This window comes from Ammospiza nelsoni, chromosome 1 (assembly GCF_027579445.1).
Source record: "Ammospiza nelsoni isolate bAmmNel1 chromosome 1, bAmmNel1.pri, whole genome shotgun sequence".
Taxonomy (NCBI): domain Eukaryota; kingdom Metazoa; phylum Chordata; class Aves; order Passeriformes; family Passerellidae; genus Ammospiza; species Ammospiza nelsoni.
Genome location: NC_080633.1, coordinates 87,249,057 through 87,267,098, shown reverse-complemented (window position 1 = coordinate 87,267,098; position 18,042 = coordinate 87,249,057). Strand labels below are relative to the sequence as shown.

General features: G+C 39.5%; 1 protein-coding gene across 4 annotated transcripts in view; it reads right to left on the bottom strand.

Moving 5' to 3' along the window:
- Positions 1-5,220: 5,220 nt before the first annotated feature.
- Positions 5,221-18,042, bottom strand: part of FHOD3 (formin homology 2 domain containing 3) — a 376,449-nt gene continuing 363,627 nt past the window's right edge. For all 4 annotated transcript variants that reach the window (XM_059470757.1, XM_059470747.1, XM_059470732.1 and 1 more), the window contains one exon: positions 5,221-11,043. In XM_059470757.1, the coding sequence (XP_059326740.1) occupies positions 10,974-11,043 (70 nt within the window). In that variant the 3' untranslated portion in view covers positions 5,221-10,973. The remainder of the gene's footprint in view (positions 11,044-18,042) is intronic.

The following is an 18,042-nucleotide window of genomic DNA, read 5'->3' as shown; positions in this document are numbered from 1 at the left end:
CAAAATGTTGCCTGAAGGAGCCCTAAGGCTACTTGATGTAAGGAAAAGAGAAGAGCATCTGATACCAGGGAGAATTTCTGGCTTTTTCTGTGTCCACTGCTGCTCCAATATAGATAATGACAACGGGAGTCACAGGCCATGATGCTGATGATGCTCAGCAGAGTCCAGCCTCTCAGAGCCTGAGGAATACAAATCCCTGGCACAGACAGAGATGCAACAACACAAGCAGAACCACAGATTATCCCATATTCTCCAGTTAGGATTTTATTACAGCCCAAGAGGTGATGCCCTCACTGCCACACACAGAATTTGTGATTGTCTGAAGGCAGCAAGGCCCAGAGCAGCTCCTTTTTATGAGCCATGGCTCATTCATGTTGCACTTACATTTTTTCTCACCTCAAAAAAGAAGCCTTGGTAATTATCAAATTCTTAAAACAGATTAGATAGTCTGTTAGGGCAAATCCACTTAACAGCCTGTGTGATGTCCCCTTTCTTATCTTTTCTCTTTGTACATACAAACTGCTCCTCCCTGCATATAATGACAGAGGTCATAATCAACCCCCTTCTACTTGTCATGTAGTTTAATATAAAACTCCTCTATAAGTAAGCCTTTCTTCCTTGCACATTAAGCTAAATGTCCCCTTCCCAGCCTTCCAACTCACTGCTGCCCTTGGGCTTCACTTAGTCCAATGCTTGAAAAGTTGCTGTTAAAATCATCTCTGCACTTTTCTGTGTTGGGTTTGCCTGTATAACAAAATAAGAATCTTGTCCTTGACTGTTTATTTTTACCTTATACTGCCAATTTTGGATTCCTTTCTGTTACCCAAATATCTTCTTTCCCAGTATCCTTTCTGCCACGGGGAGTGCTCTTTGATGGAGTCTGAACTTTCATATGCGACTTAGTGTTCCCCTTTACTGGGACTGTGTGAGGTTCTGATGTCTAAACACATAAGAAGTTGTGATTGTAGAAGAGAACACTAAGAATGCGTAAGAAATAGCTGCTGATCATTCTTCAGGAAATTCATATCCCAGTGTATTTAGATCTCCAGCCTTGTTGTTCGCAGAGCCATGCTCTGAAAGGTAGAAAGAGCAGTAAACCCTGCTACTTTCTAATAGCGTCAGTCCCCTCTACCAATAAATGATCTCCCAAGTTAAACCACGCATATAACCATCTCATTTTCTTCCCACCTTGAAAAAATATGTTCTGAAGTCAAGATAAGAAGTTACCAGATTATAGAATCCACTTGCATATTCAAAAATTCCCTTGAGGTGTGACAGAAGCATAAATTATATAATGCTGTTGAGAGATACTTGAAAATACACATATTTATCCATTACATACCATGATGTAAGGTGCACTCTCAGATTAATTACTAATATCAAGTAATCTCAACTTTATGAATACCCTGATTACTAGAAAGATTTACAGGATATTATCAAACAATAAGCAATTACCTCGTCATTATGTGTGCCAGCTAAGTAGTTCCTATCATAGAAAACTAAGAAAACCTGAAGATGGTAGAAGTTAGCTTTGCATGGAGGATGCAGATTAGGAGAAGTAACTATTTACATTAAGCAAAATTTGTTGGCAAGAAACTTCTTAGAGTTCTTAAGACCAGCCTTAAACCTAAACTTGTTAATTTCTATTAAACTGTCTATCAGTGTCTTTCTGTAAAAAAAATGGTAAAAATTTTCTAACAGTAAAACAATTTCTACTGAAATTTTGATTTCCTGTGAGGAAATTTACTGGTTGTCACATTCAATAGTAAAAGGAAAAGAAAAAAAAAGGCAACTGGCTGTTTCAGGTTGTTTTGTTTTCAGATTTTGCAGTGTTTTGGCTTCTAAAAAGATGCAGAATTTCCAGACCATTTAATTCTGGATGCTAACTGTGTTTTGTCCCACATGCTTGTAATCTGAGCACATTTGAGATAATTTCTCTGGAAACAAGGATTCACTCTTTATTTTCAGGCTATGGTGTGCTGTCCATTCTTGAAAGAGAATCCCCCAGTGTAACTGGTAAGGTTAAAATGATTTAGGGCCTTTTTTGCCAGAGAAGAAATTCCATTTTCCATCTAGTTTAACATTCTAATAGTTATCTTTGGGGGTTTGATTCAGGCTTGCTGATGTCCATCAGGCTCTTTCCACTGCTCACAGAGCCAATATCATCAAATTTTCATTTGGCTTTGGTCACTATTGCCTGATTTTCAGTCTACTTTATCATTATGCTCACAGCTAGTTTTATTTAGATCAGAACTGTTGATACAGGGATTATTTATTTATTTTTCATTAACCTGTGCAGCCGTTGCTCCCCATAATTAATGCAGTACATCTGGGAGGTGTTCCAGACAGCCCTGTGTGAAGGCAGTCTAGCCCACATTCAAACAGGTGTCTTGCCATTTTACAAGAAGAGTCTCCTTCGTTCTTGACTTTACTATGAGGTCAATAATTTTCCGTAAGTTTATGCGAGGAAAAAGTTTGTTGAAACAATATCCAGGGCCTCTTTTTAACAATAATTTTCCTTTGCTATATCTTGCCAAGATTATTTAAGCCTCCCAGTGCATATTTATAGGAAGCTTGGACAATGATGGAAGGAGGATTCATTTTTTTGAGATCTTGTTCAAGAGTCTCAATATTTCATTGCTTTATTAGAAAGGAGAATTTTTACCCTGCTGTAGCTCTCTGATTCCTGGGAGAAATGTGTTTTCACAGGTTACTCCAAGGTCCATAGTACACACATTTACACCCAACAGGCAGCCATGGTTCATGCCTTTACAGTGGTGTACATACTCCAGAAATGGATCTATTCCAGACCTTTTGTCACATGCTGACCCCTCACCTGAGCCCTGCCAGGCTCTGGCAGAGCTTTGTGCTCCCTGTACCAGTGATAGGATTTCTAACCACTGCTGTAAAGCAAATGCAGAGCTCTTACAAGATAGGCCTGGCTAATGCTGCCTACAGATGGAACGAGTGGAATATTTCCTGGAGGCTATGACACAGCTTTGACTCACCTTTGCCTTCAAGTTTGTCCAGTTTTAAGTGCTGTGGATTTCACTGACAGTTAATTTCCTTTGTTGCTTGCTAACTGCCGTTCTTCTTTTATTAAGTACGGAACAAAGAAAGGAGACGTACAGAAGTCAAGACTAGTCATTATGTCTGTTTTCTAGGCAGAAAGATCTGAACACTCACCAAGAGAGGGCTACAAACCTCTTTGCAAGATTTTGGCACGTGCTTAAAGCATTTCTGCTCATTATAACACCAATTATAGAGCAGGATATGCCCATGGATGTGTCCTGGGGCACTGAAAGATCTCACCATCCCCAGTGCTGGTACACATCTGTACAGTGACAAGTTCCACGGTGTTTTGCAGCTACATAACAAATTACATGCTCTGGAATTGGTCAAGCAAGAGAGCAGGCTTGGTGCAGCAGTGGGAGAGAGGTTGGTGTTGGAGAGAACTGGACTTTGAATCTTGGAAACTGAGAATTGGTAATTTTGAGCAGAATACCTCTTCAGATGGGTGAGTCCTGCTCCTACTCAAAATTCACTCAGAAAAGGCTGTGAAGAGGCCCTCACTGGCATGACACTTCATGTAGGCTGTGTTCCTTTTGGGATTTCCCAGCAGAGGTCTGTCTCATCAGAGCCATGCCAATACAGGCATCATTCTTCATTTCCTGCACAGGAACTTGCAAGAGGTGAAGTTTTGAGAACAGCCCTCTCCCTTTTCCAAACCGCATTCCCATCAGAAAACTTAGAGAAGTTATTATAGGAAAAAATAATTTGTTTTTTTTTTTTCTTTAATTGTGTGTTCTCAAACTGTTTTGAAGGGTTTATAAACCAGGGCATGCAGCTTTGCAAGGATAATCTGCATACTTACTCATTCCCTGACTACAGGCCAGAGGCTTCTCTGTGACAACAAATGAGTTCTGATTGGGCACCAGGTCTGAAAAATATATGTATGCATCGTCACTGCACATCTGGAATTTAGAACTGCTAATGGATATGCTGTGATAGAAAAGAAAAGTGTCTGGCCAATAAACTTGGTTTATATATTTATTTTAAAAAGCATTACCACATTTCTGGCTATTAGCCTTTCATCCTCCAGACTTTACACCAGTGCATCTGGAATGCTGAGCAGCTCTTTCAGGGATGCAGCCATATCCCAAAAAGCACCTTTTAATTTGAAATAACTTTAAAAACTAATTAAAAAGGAGGAAGGCTTACATACCTAGTCTTGTATATCAGCTCCTACAATCTCAGAAACCACAGGTGAGAATTCTCTCTCAGACTCTCTGTCGACCAATTTTATTTTCCAGGGTGCTGCTATGAACATGTGCAGCTGTCTTTGAATAATATATTTTGACCTCATTACAAGTACAATTCAAAAGAGCAATTGAGAGTTGCTTTTTCCCAGGACTAGCAGTGGAAGTCTGAGCATTTTGAGTTCCTACAAGTCACTTTGACCCCCTTGTCACCACACTCATTGAACCCTCAGGCAGAGCTCAGCTTCTGTAGGGGCAGGGACACCACATTTGTCAACTCAGCCTCTCTCCAGTGCTGGGAAATAGCAGTAAAAGAAAGCATCAGAGACCAGCAAAGAGACAAAACTGCAAGAGCACTGCCTCTCCAGGCATGATCATAAGCAGCCACCAGAAAAATACATTCCACAATGATGCATGAAGAGTATTTCAGCCAAGTTGAAGGCAAGTCTTCTTTACAGACCACCTTTACAGCTCTGAAGCTCTGCCAGGGATGGTGTTTCATATCTGGATTCAGAGGCAAAGTCAAAAGCTTCCCCACATATAGGTTGTCTTTCATTCTACTGATGTTTGCTTCTGTAAATCCCATACCTGTATGCTGTGTGCTCTGTGCACAGAGCATTTTTTAGGCAGGAGCCAACTCCAAGCTGATGGCAGTCCCACGTATGTTTACGTGAGGATTTGTAGGGCTGGAGTACTGAAAGCCTGGACAACCAGAGACACATTTTCACTTTCCCCTCTCAAGATTAGGAATGAGGCTGAAACTGTGGAACTAGGTGTAAAGGATCAGCTTTTTATGATCAGGCCACTCGGCTTACTGGTAGCTGTTTTGATGTCCACATGATGGCATTGCAGGCACATGGGGGAAATGAGGAAAAATAATTCATGATCTTCCTTCCCATCCATTTTCCACCCAAGCTCCCATGATTGGCTTTATCAACAAAACCAGAACCAGCCCAGTCAGTGCTTTATAAAGCTTTATTGCAAGATGTGTTTACATAACGCTGTAGAGGTGAGCTTTTCAACTACTTATATCAAGAACTTTTGGACACTGGTCTGTGGTCAGTTTTCCATATTGACCCTGCATGGCACAGAAAAAAAAAAATAGGGTGTGATTGGATCTTTCCAGACAGTTAAGTGGGAAGAGTGGGGGGAGAAGAGGCAGATAAATATAAAATCCCCCCTAGTTTACACTAAACATGACACAGCTTCTGAAGGATCAATACAAACGGTAGGTGAGCTTCGTGTGTAATAAAATCTTAAAAGAGTAATTCAAGTTCTTTATGAAATAGAACAGAAACAAAAATGCATTTTCATGGACAATTAAATTTAACACAGAATGAATTCACCTAAAATGAGAAAACAACAAACAAATCCAAAAACTCAACCAAAAGAACCTGTAGATAATATCTCTGACCATGCATGGCTTGTTTTTTAAATTACAATTCACAGAATAACACTGCTGGAGAGCCTATTTTACACTATGCTACACAGAACATGGAAAAACATGAGTAGTGACATTTACACAATTTTACATTATTTCTCCTTTGTCTAAGAAACACATCCTCTTCTACTTTACATTTTTTTACAATTCCCAGCTCACAAAAAAAGGACACTATATGCGCAAAGACAGTCTTTAAAAAGGAGAAATGTATCCAATGCTACAAATAAACCTTTTCTTTCACAGAAGCCTCTGTATTAGATAGCGATTAAACAAAATATATCTCTATCTGCCACTCAATGTGAAATGGGACTAATTAGATTTTTTTTTTTTTTTTGGCATAAACATCAAACTTTACATCTCTGAAACTCCTGGCTATGTAACTATTAAACTGTTTGCCAAAAACTTCCTGGGGTTTCACATCTTTCACATCTGAAATGCCAATTGAGCCAGTTGCTGCCCCAGTTGAAGCAAAGAAAGGTGGGCCTTACATGCTGTTCAAGTGTTTGTGAATGATTTTCAGTGGTTGCCTAAACCAAGCATTTTCTCATTCAAAAACCATTTCAGTTTATTTTCTTTCAGAGCCTGTAAGTACCTGACAGTTTTTCCTCCAGATGAACATCAACATTTGTATCCCTTCCAGCTTAAACAAGTGTTTCTTGCATCCTGCTGCTGCAAGCACAGAGCCACCATCCGACTGTGTCCCAGGGTCAGGCTGCCCACCAGTGCACACTGAGCCCGCCTTGAAGGTAATGGGAGGATTGGAACATGTGCAGTGAGCTACAGGAGTGAAAAGGAGAGAGGAATATGCTCCTGCTTCTGCCTAACACCATGTCCCTGTGCATCCTTTGGATAGAGGCAGGCAGTGCGTGTGCCTGTCCATGAGCTGCAGTGGAAGGAGGAAGGAGGAAGGATGTGAAACTGGTGGGCTGGCACTTTGTTCCCATTTCATCTCTGTGAAATCAAAGCATTGCAATAGCCACAGCTGCACAGTGAACCTGAACACAGACTGCTGCCCTCAGCCACACGTTTTGGACAGCCACTGGCTGTGGTTACATCCCCAGGGAGGCTGCTGCAGGGCAGATGCCTGACAGAAGGAACCATTGCTGCACCTGCAATGGCATTGTGCCCCTGGGGGTTGTGGTGGTTGTTGAAATCCTCAATGTAACTTCTCAATAGCTTTTAGTGTTAGCCAGGGTACATTTAGAGCACAGCACACCAGGGATTTAAGGTGCTGTCCTGTAGAACCTTACAGAAGGTCCTTGCTGTTCACTCACATCATGACTGACTCAAAATTTCTGTAATTAGGACAATAACTCATACCTTGATATTCACATGTGAGTATCTATTACACTAAAGTCAAACTCTTGTTTATCTACAAAACTGATGTGTTATTTTGCTGACAGAATCAACCAGTGAAAAGATTCACTGAAAAAGGGTGTCAAAAGAGAAAAAAAAAAGTATTTTTAAAATCATGTTTGAAGCTACTTCCAGTATTTAAGGGAGAAAGACAGACCCTCACTAAACCACCTTTTTTTTTGTTGATTTTGGATTCTGGACAAGGAGCTATCAAACAGAAAGGTCATACATAGCAGCCAAGGGGCTATAAAACATCTGGAATCCATGAATCTGGTGCCTGGCCTGACTGAAGAGTGAAGAGCAATGAATTTAACTTTTGTGAGGGATCTTTTACTCTCGAGTGTGGCACACAAGCATTCCCTGGGGGTTTCTTCACTGCAACTGCTACTGAGCGTTGTCTCCACTTGGGAATGAGATTATAGAAAGCATTTGCATGCAGTTGGCTTTTAAACATTGAGATGAAAGAAAATTAGGATAGCTTCCCTTTGGAGGTAATTTCATGTGCTAAAGCTTACCTCAGCAGTCAGATCAGGAAGGCTTTATGGTGGCAGTCAAGCAGACACAGTGCTCTGGGCACTGCATCTGCAGCTGACTGTATCTATCAGAAAGGAAAGAGAGGTAGTTATTATGGCTGCAAGTGTTTAAAAACAGCCTTCATGGATCTCTGAGTGAGAAATGGGAACATGTGTTACTACACTGTGTATCCAAGACTTTTATATTTGTCAGAAACCAATCCATATCTCACACAAAACTTGTCTTAAAACAAGTGTTACATCCTTATGGTGAGTTCTTCCAACGATGGAAGGGCAGGCAGTAGCTCAAAACCTTAAGATTATAACCTCCCTAGGCAGAGGGAGGCATACAGATATAATTAATTCCTCCACTTCATCTGGAATCCACTAGTTAGATGAAGGGGAAGAAATGTTATTTCCACAGTCAGGGCATGCTGGCACTCTGGAGGAAATACTGCCCCCTTACAGATTAGTCAGTCTTTTTTATCAGGAACCAAAATGGAAATCTCTCCTATAGTTACTGGGCTACACTGAGTCTGATCATCTTGTTACAATAAATGGTGAGGACAGTGGAATTTATCTGACTGTATACTAGTGCATAAACAAGACCAAGTTATTCCTCAGAAAAGTTGCTATCAGTTTTACAGATAGAGAGCACAAACTGAAAAACGAATGCCATGGAAGAACAGAAAAGGAAGAATCTGCTTCACATGCAAGACACATCCAGAGAATCTGAAAGAAACCACCATTTTTTCCCACCGAACCTATCCCAACCTCTATTATTCCCCATATATAATATTCTCCTTAGTAAGGAGCATATAAACTTTTGCACAATTTAGAAAATACATCTGACCAACCATTAGGAATTCACCAGCGTTGGTATGTCTCAGAGACAGGTGCCGTACTATGCTTAAATGAAACACAAATTTGTTCCCTGTTAGAAAGTGGCCACCAATAGCCCAGTGGTCACCAATTATGCACATTCAGCATATTTTAATTAAAATATGAATTTTTAAGGACTTGTTTGATTTTCTCCCTCCAATCAAATATAGGATCTTTGACAGCATAAATGTGCTTCGTTGCATTTTTGGTTTTTTATCACTTAGCAAGTAGGACAGTTCCACATGACCGTTTACATTCAGGGTGTCTTCCTCTTGTTTCAGACTTCAAACACCTCCACGAACCCCCATTACTTTCAGTTCTTTGTTCTAAACATCCTTAAGCAAGATTTTAAAAGTCCATAGTGGTGAGCAGCACATAAAGATCCACTTCAAAATCCAGATGCTCAAAGGTCTTGCCTGTTTCACAGTGAAATTAGTTATATGCCATTTCTGTTTCCTAACCAGCTTCTTCCTTTCCATAGCCCTCATATACACAACATATTGTATTGATTACCCAACTACTGCCTCCTGTCTACTTGTAAAATTGTCTTTTTAACAAATTAAGGGGAAAACCAAATCAAACTCAATGCTGTTCTTAAGAACCATTGTTCATTAGTGACTTTTTATTCCATGGGAGATTCAAGGCATCGGCAGATAAAGAATGAAATGTTACAATCAAGAGTGTGGACAGCATAGGTAGGATGTTCAGCCACAGGTCTCCCTGCAGTGTTGCCAGCTGCCTGGCTCTGCCATCACTTGGATGCTGTGCTCAATGCAATGTGATGGATGACCATGGTTTCAGAGGTTTATTGTGTTTAGTTCAACTCTCTTGAACAATCTCCACTGACTATCCTGTCCTTAAAGAGAGCAGAGTAGAATAACCTGAAGTACCTACCTAGCCTGGGTGCCAAAAGTAACATTGCTATGGCATTAGGACCCCAGCATAGACTATTATTTAACTCTATTTTCCAAGTGTGTTTTGCAGCCAAAATGGAACCCTGTTACCATGACTAAACTGCTGCAGCTCCTCAGTTAACCAGTTTGAACAAAGTCTCAGTTGTTACTGCTGTGCAGACATACCCTTAATCTTAGAGGCTAAGGCAATGGAAAGAGACAATCTTGTGCATCCTTGAGGATCTATTGGACATATACAGACTTTGGCTTAAAAGTTCCCTTTATGTTATTGTTGTTTGCAGTTCTCTAAAATACTTCAGCACTGGCTGGGGTGACTGTTCAATTCTTCTTCACTGCTGTACATGTCCTCCACTTCAAGGCAGATGAGTTGACTAAAGGTTCTTCAAACATGCAGAGGGCTGTTATAAAAGTCTGTTATAAAACTGTGAGATAAGAGCAAAGATATTGGAGCTGTTTACTGTGGTACCCACTCCACTGGTATCAAGGATAATCACAAAAAACCAGTAAAGAACAGCAAAAACACAGCAGGCTTTTTAGCAGGGCTATTTCATATTCAGATTCATTAAATTGAAATAAAATCACCACCACATTATCTTGCAGCAGAGAAAAGCAGCATGAAGGGCACAGGCAAGTGAACAAAACTTCTTGATCTTAGCATTCAAATGCACTTATCGAGTATGTAAAACTGCTGACGCTGATCTCTCTGAAACTGTACAAATGCTGAGTACAACCACAGCTCAGCAAGAGGGGGGAATTATGTTCTCTCCTCTGTGTGCATGCTGCTATGTACAGTGTGGGTGTGCATTAATGCACATGAATTCAGGATCCTAAACTCTCCATTGTATTGCAGGCCATGGCCTGCCCCACAGGGTGAATCACACTGAACAACACTGAGTTCCTGCAAAAAAGACATTCTTTTCCTCCTGTCCAGGTGGAACAGTAAGGCCCCACAGTGAAAATCATGGTCCAGCTGGCTTCAGCAAAAGCATGATTTCACACCATGACTGCATATGTACAGATACATGCACACATGTCCACACATTCATTCTGTACATATACAAAGGTACACATACATTTTTACATTCTTTGGAGGCAAAATAATAAAATACCCAACAAACCACAGGGTTGCACAGACTGTGCATCTTTGCTTAATGAATCTGCTTGAGGGAAATATGTGTTGCTGTAACAGGAGTTATTTTGCCTCTTTAAGGACTGTTCCTTGCATTGACAAAACACCATACATTTACAATGACTAAAACAGGGCACAAGGAAAGCCAACATAAACACAGCTCACATAATGACAGATAACTTAGAGAGCCCCCTCCTACCCACATGAGGAGAAGAAGAAGCCATGTGCTTTCACTTAGGAACACTCAAATGCTTCCTCAGTTACTGTCTGGATGTCATGCTGAGCTGTGGCACACCCTTCTTCTGCCCTGGATGTGGGGTTTTGCTTTTGTTGCTTACTGAAATTGAACTAACAGAGGAAGGGATGTTGGGAGCAGCAGAGGAGGCTGGCAGTCCAATGCCACGCTGAAGGGGTGTCAGCCTGTGTGCTTCCGATGATCGGCTCTTCTTGTGGCCATCTCTGGGATGTCAAACCTGCATCTCAGAAGTGCTGATGAGGCCCAGTGCTTTGGCTTCTTCTGGTGTTAGCCCACTCTTTAGTGTCCTTCTCACTGCACAGTCGTGAGTTCCAAAAGCAGACAAAACAAAAAAAAAAAAAACCCAAACAAAACAAAACAAAACAAAACACAAAAAACAACAGAGAAAATAGAAACAATTAGAATCAGTAATTACACAAGACTTTCAGCGGAAAAATCCCCTGTTAACATGCAAGCTCAATCAAATCAAAAGTTTCTATCTATTTAGGGCCTCAAGTTCAGAAACAAATGTCCTATGCCAAACTCATGGGAGCATCAACATTAACTCCAAACAGTCAGGCAAAAATACATTTGTCATTTGACATTTAGTCAACAAAAAGCTTTTTGTTGACTACCCCAGCTTTTTAAGAATTTTTTTTCTCTGAAATTGTATCAGTTGATTTGCAGTCCATAGCAAGTATCATCTACCTTATTATTTTATAATTTCATAAGAATTTTTTTAAATAGCTTTGGGATCTTTCCAGGGACCTATTGAATTTATCACTGTTAAATCCTTTGACAATATTTTGAGTTGTAAAACTCCCCCACCCCCCCAAGTTAAAAGATTATAAAAATAACTACTTTATAGTTGATTAAAATCATTAAAACAACTGTTTTCATACGTGCTCCCCTTTCTTTTGTAATGTTCCCCCATCCTAGTGCCATTTGTGTCATCTTTGCTATTGGTAGTTTGCAGCATTTCAGCTGAATTTAAATGATAAATCTAAGCCAAAATCTTGTTTCTTAATTTTCCATAGAGTGTTCTGAACACTAGCCCTGACAAGAGTTTTAAAATTTGTGATTGCCTTTTTTATTGAGAAACAAGTGACTGTGACTGCACACATTGAGCATCAGTGTCCTCCTAGTTTCACTTGTGCTTTGATTTTCAGGTGGATGGGCTTTAATTCAAGACACAAGTGGGGTGTTCATACTTTATTGTTCCTCAAGTGCAAAATGCACATTGAGAAGTTCAAGCTTCATGCAAAGCATAAACAGTGACTTAACACTGAACAGAATACATTTAGAGCCTAGAAACAGTGAACTATAGGGGAAATTAATCTTAGAGAAACCAATTGCAAAGAGCGGTCAAGGAGGTCTCGCATCATTTAGCACAATTAAGATCTCTCATTTAATGAGATATTCAGTCCATGTAACTGAAACTGGGTGGTCACACTCAAGGGTTGAACAGGAGAGAGAGAAGGGAATGGATTGGCATAGAAAACAAGGGGATAACATAAAGGAAGAATATGGCATATCTGAACATTTGATACCATGCAGGTTGAATGAACGGGGTTTATTTCTGATTATCAAACCACTTTCATCAGATACTGAGGTTAATCAAATGAGCTGGGAATGCCACATTTCTAGTTCCTCCATTATCAAATCCTTACTTGTAAACATTTTTCCAAAGCTCACTCCTTTCTCCTAGATTATTTGTATTATTAAACACCACCAGGGGTCTGCATGACAGCCATTTAGGATACCCAGTTTTTCCTACAGTACCAATCAGCAACATCTCCCAAGTTGACCAACACTAAGCTTAAAGCACTTAAAGCAAAGTCAAATGAAACTGCCAAAACTAAGTTTAAGAAAGACCAAAAAAGTACTACCAGGAGAGAAATAAACTTCAGAAAATGTTCTGGTCTCCTTGCCTTGGTAAACAATAGCCAACAGGACTTTTGAGTCAGTTTTTATCACTGTCACTCTTTCTGGCTTCTCAGATTTGATATGCAAAATGTCCATGGTGATAAGTGGTAATTTCTAGACATAGGCTGTGGAAAACCTTAGGATCTTAATGTCTCAGTGAATCACCCAATGCTCATTTCTATATCAAAATGAACTGGTATCAGAAGTGGAGGAAAAAATCCAAGAAAGCTGCAGTAGAAACATTTCTTTCATATTAAACTCAAAGATTTCCCTGTGTATTTCACCTGCTTATCTACCTACTCTGCCTCTCCCCTGAATGCTTTTTTCTTTACCCTCTGTAACATCAACAGCCAAACATGGACCGTAGCTTGTTTGGCCACCAGACAACAGTGTCGTGCTAAAAAACACAGGGGACCAAACTTTCCCAGGGTGGCTATCTAGATGAAATTTTATCTTCCCACTGATGCAAAAATGAACTGGAAAACCAAATGTGGAATGAATTTCCATGTTTTAGACACTTCTGTGGAAGTGTCAAACCAAATGCATTCAGGACTGCTCCCACACATATCCCCAGCTCTCTCAGACCACAGTCAGTCAGTCAGTCAGTCACTCACTCACTCACTCACTCACATTTTCAAGCTAAGCACAGTAACTATGGTAAAAAAGCTATTTTTTTCTTGTCAGACAGGAAGAGAACAAATTGTTATTCCTGTTTGTAAACATTTCACAGGAAATGATGTACTCTGGTAACACTGGTTAGGTATCAGACTAATTTAATTTCTGCTCTTATTAATGATAAGATAAATCTGGAACAACCTTTGTTAGGTCAGTACAATTGCTACTGCACAAATAATTGAGCTGAGAGTCTGTGTAACAACTGAAAGGAAAATGAGAGCCTCTGTAAATTCTACCAAGCAGGACACAGTTGCTAAATTCCTCCATCAGCCTGAGCGAGAGAATTACTAGTTTACTAGGAAAAGCCAAATGGATCTACAATAATATATAGGTTTCTTTGAGGCAAACTACAGGAGTTTATATTCAGAAACCATAATTAAGAGTTAAAATACCATGGTAGAAACCATCTTCATAGAAAAGCAAGTAGTCTTCTTTATGTTAAACAAGATAAGTCTCTGAATCTCCAGACGCCTACCTTCCAAACATACTAAAGTACTAGACTGATGTCTTTTTGTATCAACCCTTTAATAACTGAAGGAGAGAAATCCTGTATGTAGCAGGTGGTAAAGATGAGTGCCCTTTTCTGGGTTGGCTGTATGATTCACACAAGAAGTCTGAAGACCAATCTCACACTTGTATTTTTTGTGCCACTGCAAAACAAGTAGGAATGGCAATATTCAATGAATTGCTGGGACATATGCAGCCGTAATTAAACAAAACAATCCCAGGTTCTAACTTGGCTCTCCTTTAATACAGAGAATGATAACTTGGGTTTAAAATATTACAGGGACTTAAGCAGGAAATTTCCAGCAGGAAAAAAGAAATATAAAGAGGAAAAAAAGAAAGAGAGCTTCAAACAATGCAGAATTTTGTGGTCATAATGAGATTGTCAAGAACATAATAAAAAGCAAAGATGTGAAGAATATTTTCAGTGACAGAATGATTCCCATAAAAACTGATGGCTACTGACTTGTATAAAACTAAGCATGTGGGGCCAAATACTGCAATATACTGTGGCTACTGGCAAGATTAAAGCTGTCCACCATCAATAGGCAACTGGAAGGATAACAGCTGACAGAACCATGGTCCAGACTCAAATGAGGGAATTCTTAACCCTATAATGTAACAGGCCAGTATGACACAAATGAAGCCACTGAGTGTTTGAAGTATTATGTACTTAGGGAGATGAAAGTAGTTTAATAAAAGGTCTCTTTGTATAAAAATTGTACCTACTATGCAGAGATTACAATATATTTCCTCATTTGAAGATACGGTGGATGGGTGCAGCATACATAGTAATACAAGTTCCAGCCCCACTATTCTCTGCACTCATTTGTTGAATATAAAGGCTTGTGGGTGATGAAACCAAGAGAAGGCTGAGTTATCTACAGGAGCAAAAACTGCTGTGGGAGATGGGTGAACCTTGTCTTGACATTCTGTTATACAGATGTCCTCAGTCATTTGTCTATTTCCTCATAAAGCTTGGTAGGGTTCCTCTACCTTAGGTCATGAACATGTTCTGTCATCAAAACTGAATGCAGGGAGATATTTTCCTTCCATGTTTTATAGACAATGCAAAATTACATTTCTCAACCTAGGTCTTCACTCTCCCTGCTTCACTGAACTTTGTCATGTTTCTAACTGGACTAGACATAATATCTTGGCTTGTAAAACTCTTGGCCTGCTGCAGATCACATTAAACTGAGTTATGGAATGCATTGTGGAGGCAGTGACAATAAAAATAAGATTTTCAAATGACCTTTTATGTTCTTTGAGCAATTTTTAAAACATTTGCTAAAGAAACATAACACAGAGAGAAAATAACTTTTACTCTTGTCACAAGCAAAGCCTGCTCAGATCCCATAACCAAGAAACTAAATGTTGTTTTTCTGGGGTTAGAGTGTATTATTAATACTGAAATCTAGAATTCTATTTGATATTCTGGCACAATGCAGTGTGCTTAGGATGAACTCAATGACTTTCACTGTTGGGTCAAAATCTACAGAGACATACAGCCCTTTCTTTATGCTGGAAAAGTTTTTAAAAAGAGTAATTCCTGAAGAAAAACTTTTCTCTTGGTCAGAGAACATAATTACCTAGTGTTTGGTTGTTTCTTTTAAGAGCAAAGAGCACTTCAAAATCCTCTCTCCATACTTTTCCTTTTTATTTTTTTTTTTTTTAAGATTCAACAAAGAGTAGAGATCAGTCTGGCTGGCACCATTTGTTCTTGCATTTGCAATGGCTTTTGGCATGTGTGTCTACATTTGTGTGAGTCACTTGTAAGGCAGATGTGACCATTCTCCTGCTCAGGCAGTCACAGAATGAGCGCCATTCCTGCTACAAAGATATGGCAGCCACAGAACTTTGCCTTGGTCCCAGCTGCAAAGGTAAAGCAGCAAGTTGCTGATTTGGAATGAAGAAAATTCCACATGGTGTAAATTACACAGTGAGGACAGCAAAAAAGGCAGATTATAAGAGACAATACAGGCCAGCTCCATAATCTCATTTCATTTAATGTATTTTAGGTTATTTTTTCTGTTACCTATGCACATACAGCTTGCACTCTTAAGTCTATGTTTTCATATATTTACATTTAGCATATTGTTTTGGACTTTATTACAGTGAGTCCAGCAATGGCAATTTCCAACTCAAAAGTTCAATCCATACAGTCTTGCTCCTATTTTCTTATTTTAATCCTTGCCATATTTTTATGCTGCAGTCTGTATAAGTTATGTTTAATTATGCATATATCATTGCTTAATATGAGTAAGCCTAAATGCTTCATAGAAATGCTGTAACATTTTGTGTAGTGATTTTCTTACAGAGATTTGTAGGTGAATTTTTGGAGTATATCACACACTTCTCTGATGAAGTACAGACAACTGAAATGTGGTCTTTGTCTGGGTCAGCCACATAGAAAGCTCTCAGAACCAACACACTGTTATGCATTATTATTCTGTAGTTTTGCTTTAAGTCCTGTCAGCACTTCATAGAGGGCACAAGTCTTTCCTAACAAGAAATCTAGTAGGTAACAACCACCTTTGGGTGTTACTTATGGTGGCTGTGAGATAAAGAGGAGTCTAGCAGTGGGAAAGGACAAACTGGCACTTTATAAGGAAAGCTAAATTTGCTTTTTTCATCTCCAGGTGGCTTATATTATAGGGAACAAAAAGTAACATTGCTTTAGAGAACCTGGGCTGCATATGAAGAGCATATGTGTTTTCAAAGTAATATTTAACATGTAGTTGAAACTGTTAAAGTTTCCAACTTTATGTATTTCACAGATCATCATTTACACAGTCCCAACAGTAGGGCATAAAAGATTTAACTCATTCCTTGAAAGACCTCTGTGACAAAATCCCCTTAATTTACACGAATTCCACTATGAAGAGTTACTACTAAAAGCAATCTTGCTGCCACCTCTTTCATAATTTCTCCACTTAACTCCACCAGTCAGAAGTGATTCCACTAATAACAGGTAAAGCATCAAGAGTATAAAGCTCACCAGCAACCAAGGCTGCATGACTGAGTATACAGTGAGTCATGACTGAGTCACTACACACTGTTTTCAAGACCAGATTGTACATTAAATATGTACAGGTTGGAAAAAGACAGGAGATGGGATACAAAAAGTAAATAATCTATTGTAAATGCTTAAGGCCTGCAGCCTTTACCTTTTATTTGGAATTTTAAAATTACCCACTAAAGGTATTTATCAAGCTCTGAACACTGAGATGTCTCTTGGAGAGTGACTTGGCAGAGGAGTGTGACCAAGCTTGAGCACCTGGACTCTGCGGAATGCAAATTAATTATTCCCATTAGGAATCCACGCTGTAAATGGCATCAAATCCAAACAGTAAATGGCATCCTCTCTGTGAGCCCATCAGATGGAAAATAACTGTGATCAAAACAATCTTGTAAATTCACTGATCAGATGGTGTTATTCTGCCTAGAGAAAGCCACATATACATATATATATTTTCTTAATTTTTTGTTTCTTGGCCACAGTGCTGGGACAAGATAAATGCAAAATAGCTTTTTGTGAAACGTGTTTCTTCTTCTTCTAGGAGAGACTTCCCTCCAAACACTGACACTAGTGTCCAAGCAAATCCCTGCCTTCCCAGCTCCTCCTGCTAATCTCCTTGGTGGCAGCAGAGGGCTCCCTTTGGCAGCTGTGGCAGCGCCCTGCTCCGGAAAGCCACACGGGGGATGCTGTTTGTTTGCTGCACTCCTTCAGAAAGGCAGCCTGAAAGCTGCCCTGCACCTCTCTGCCTTCTCTCCTTCTCAGATGAGGTGCTTTCCAGAAGAACTCAGTGATTTTTCCAGCCAGCAACTCACTGCCGCTGAGTTCTTACTAGGATTGATGTTTTACTAGAAAGACATGATCTTTCAGGAAGGAAGGATGACAAAAATAAGGAATAAATTACTGACTGGAGAAACATTTGCAACTTACTTTAATACTGAGAGAAAGCAAGCAAAATACATATCCTATCAACTTTGGATTAATGGTGTGCAAATCAGCTATCCCCATTTTTTTAGACACTTAAAACTTAGGTATCTTACTTTTGGGAATGAATCCTGTGACAAGAATTCAAAAGCCTTTCCTGTTAAAGATATCAATTAAAATGAAATCAGAGGACAATATAGATGAATTGACTGATGCAGTGAATGGCAAACTGGCAAAAGTGAAAACAATTTGTATGTCCTATAAGA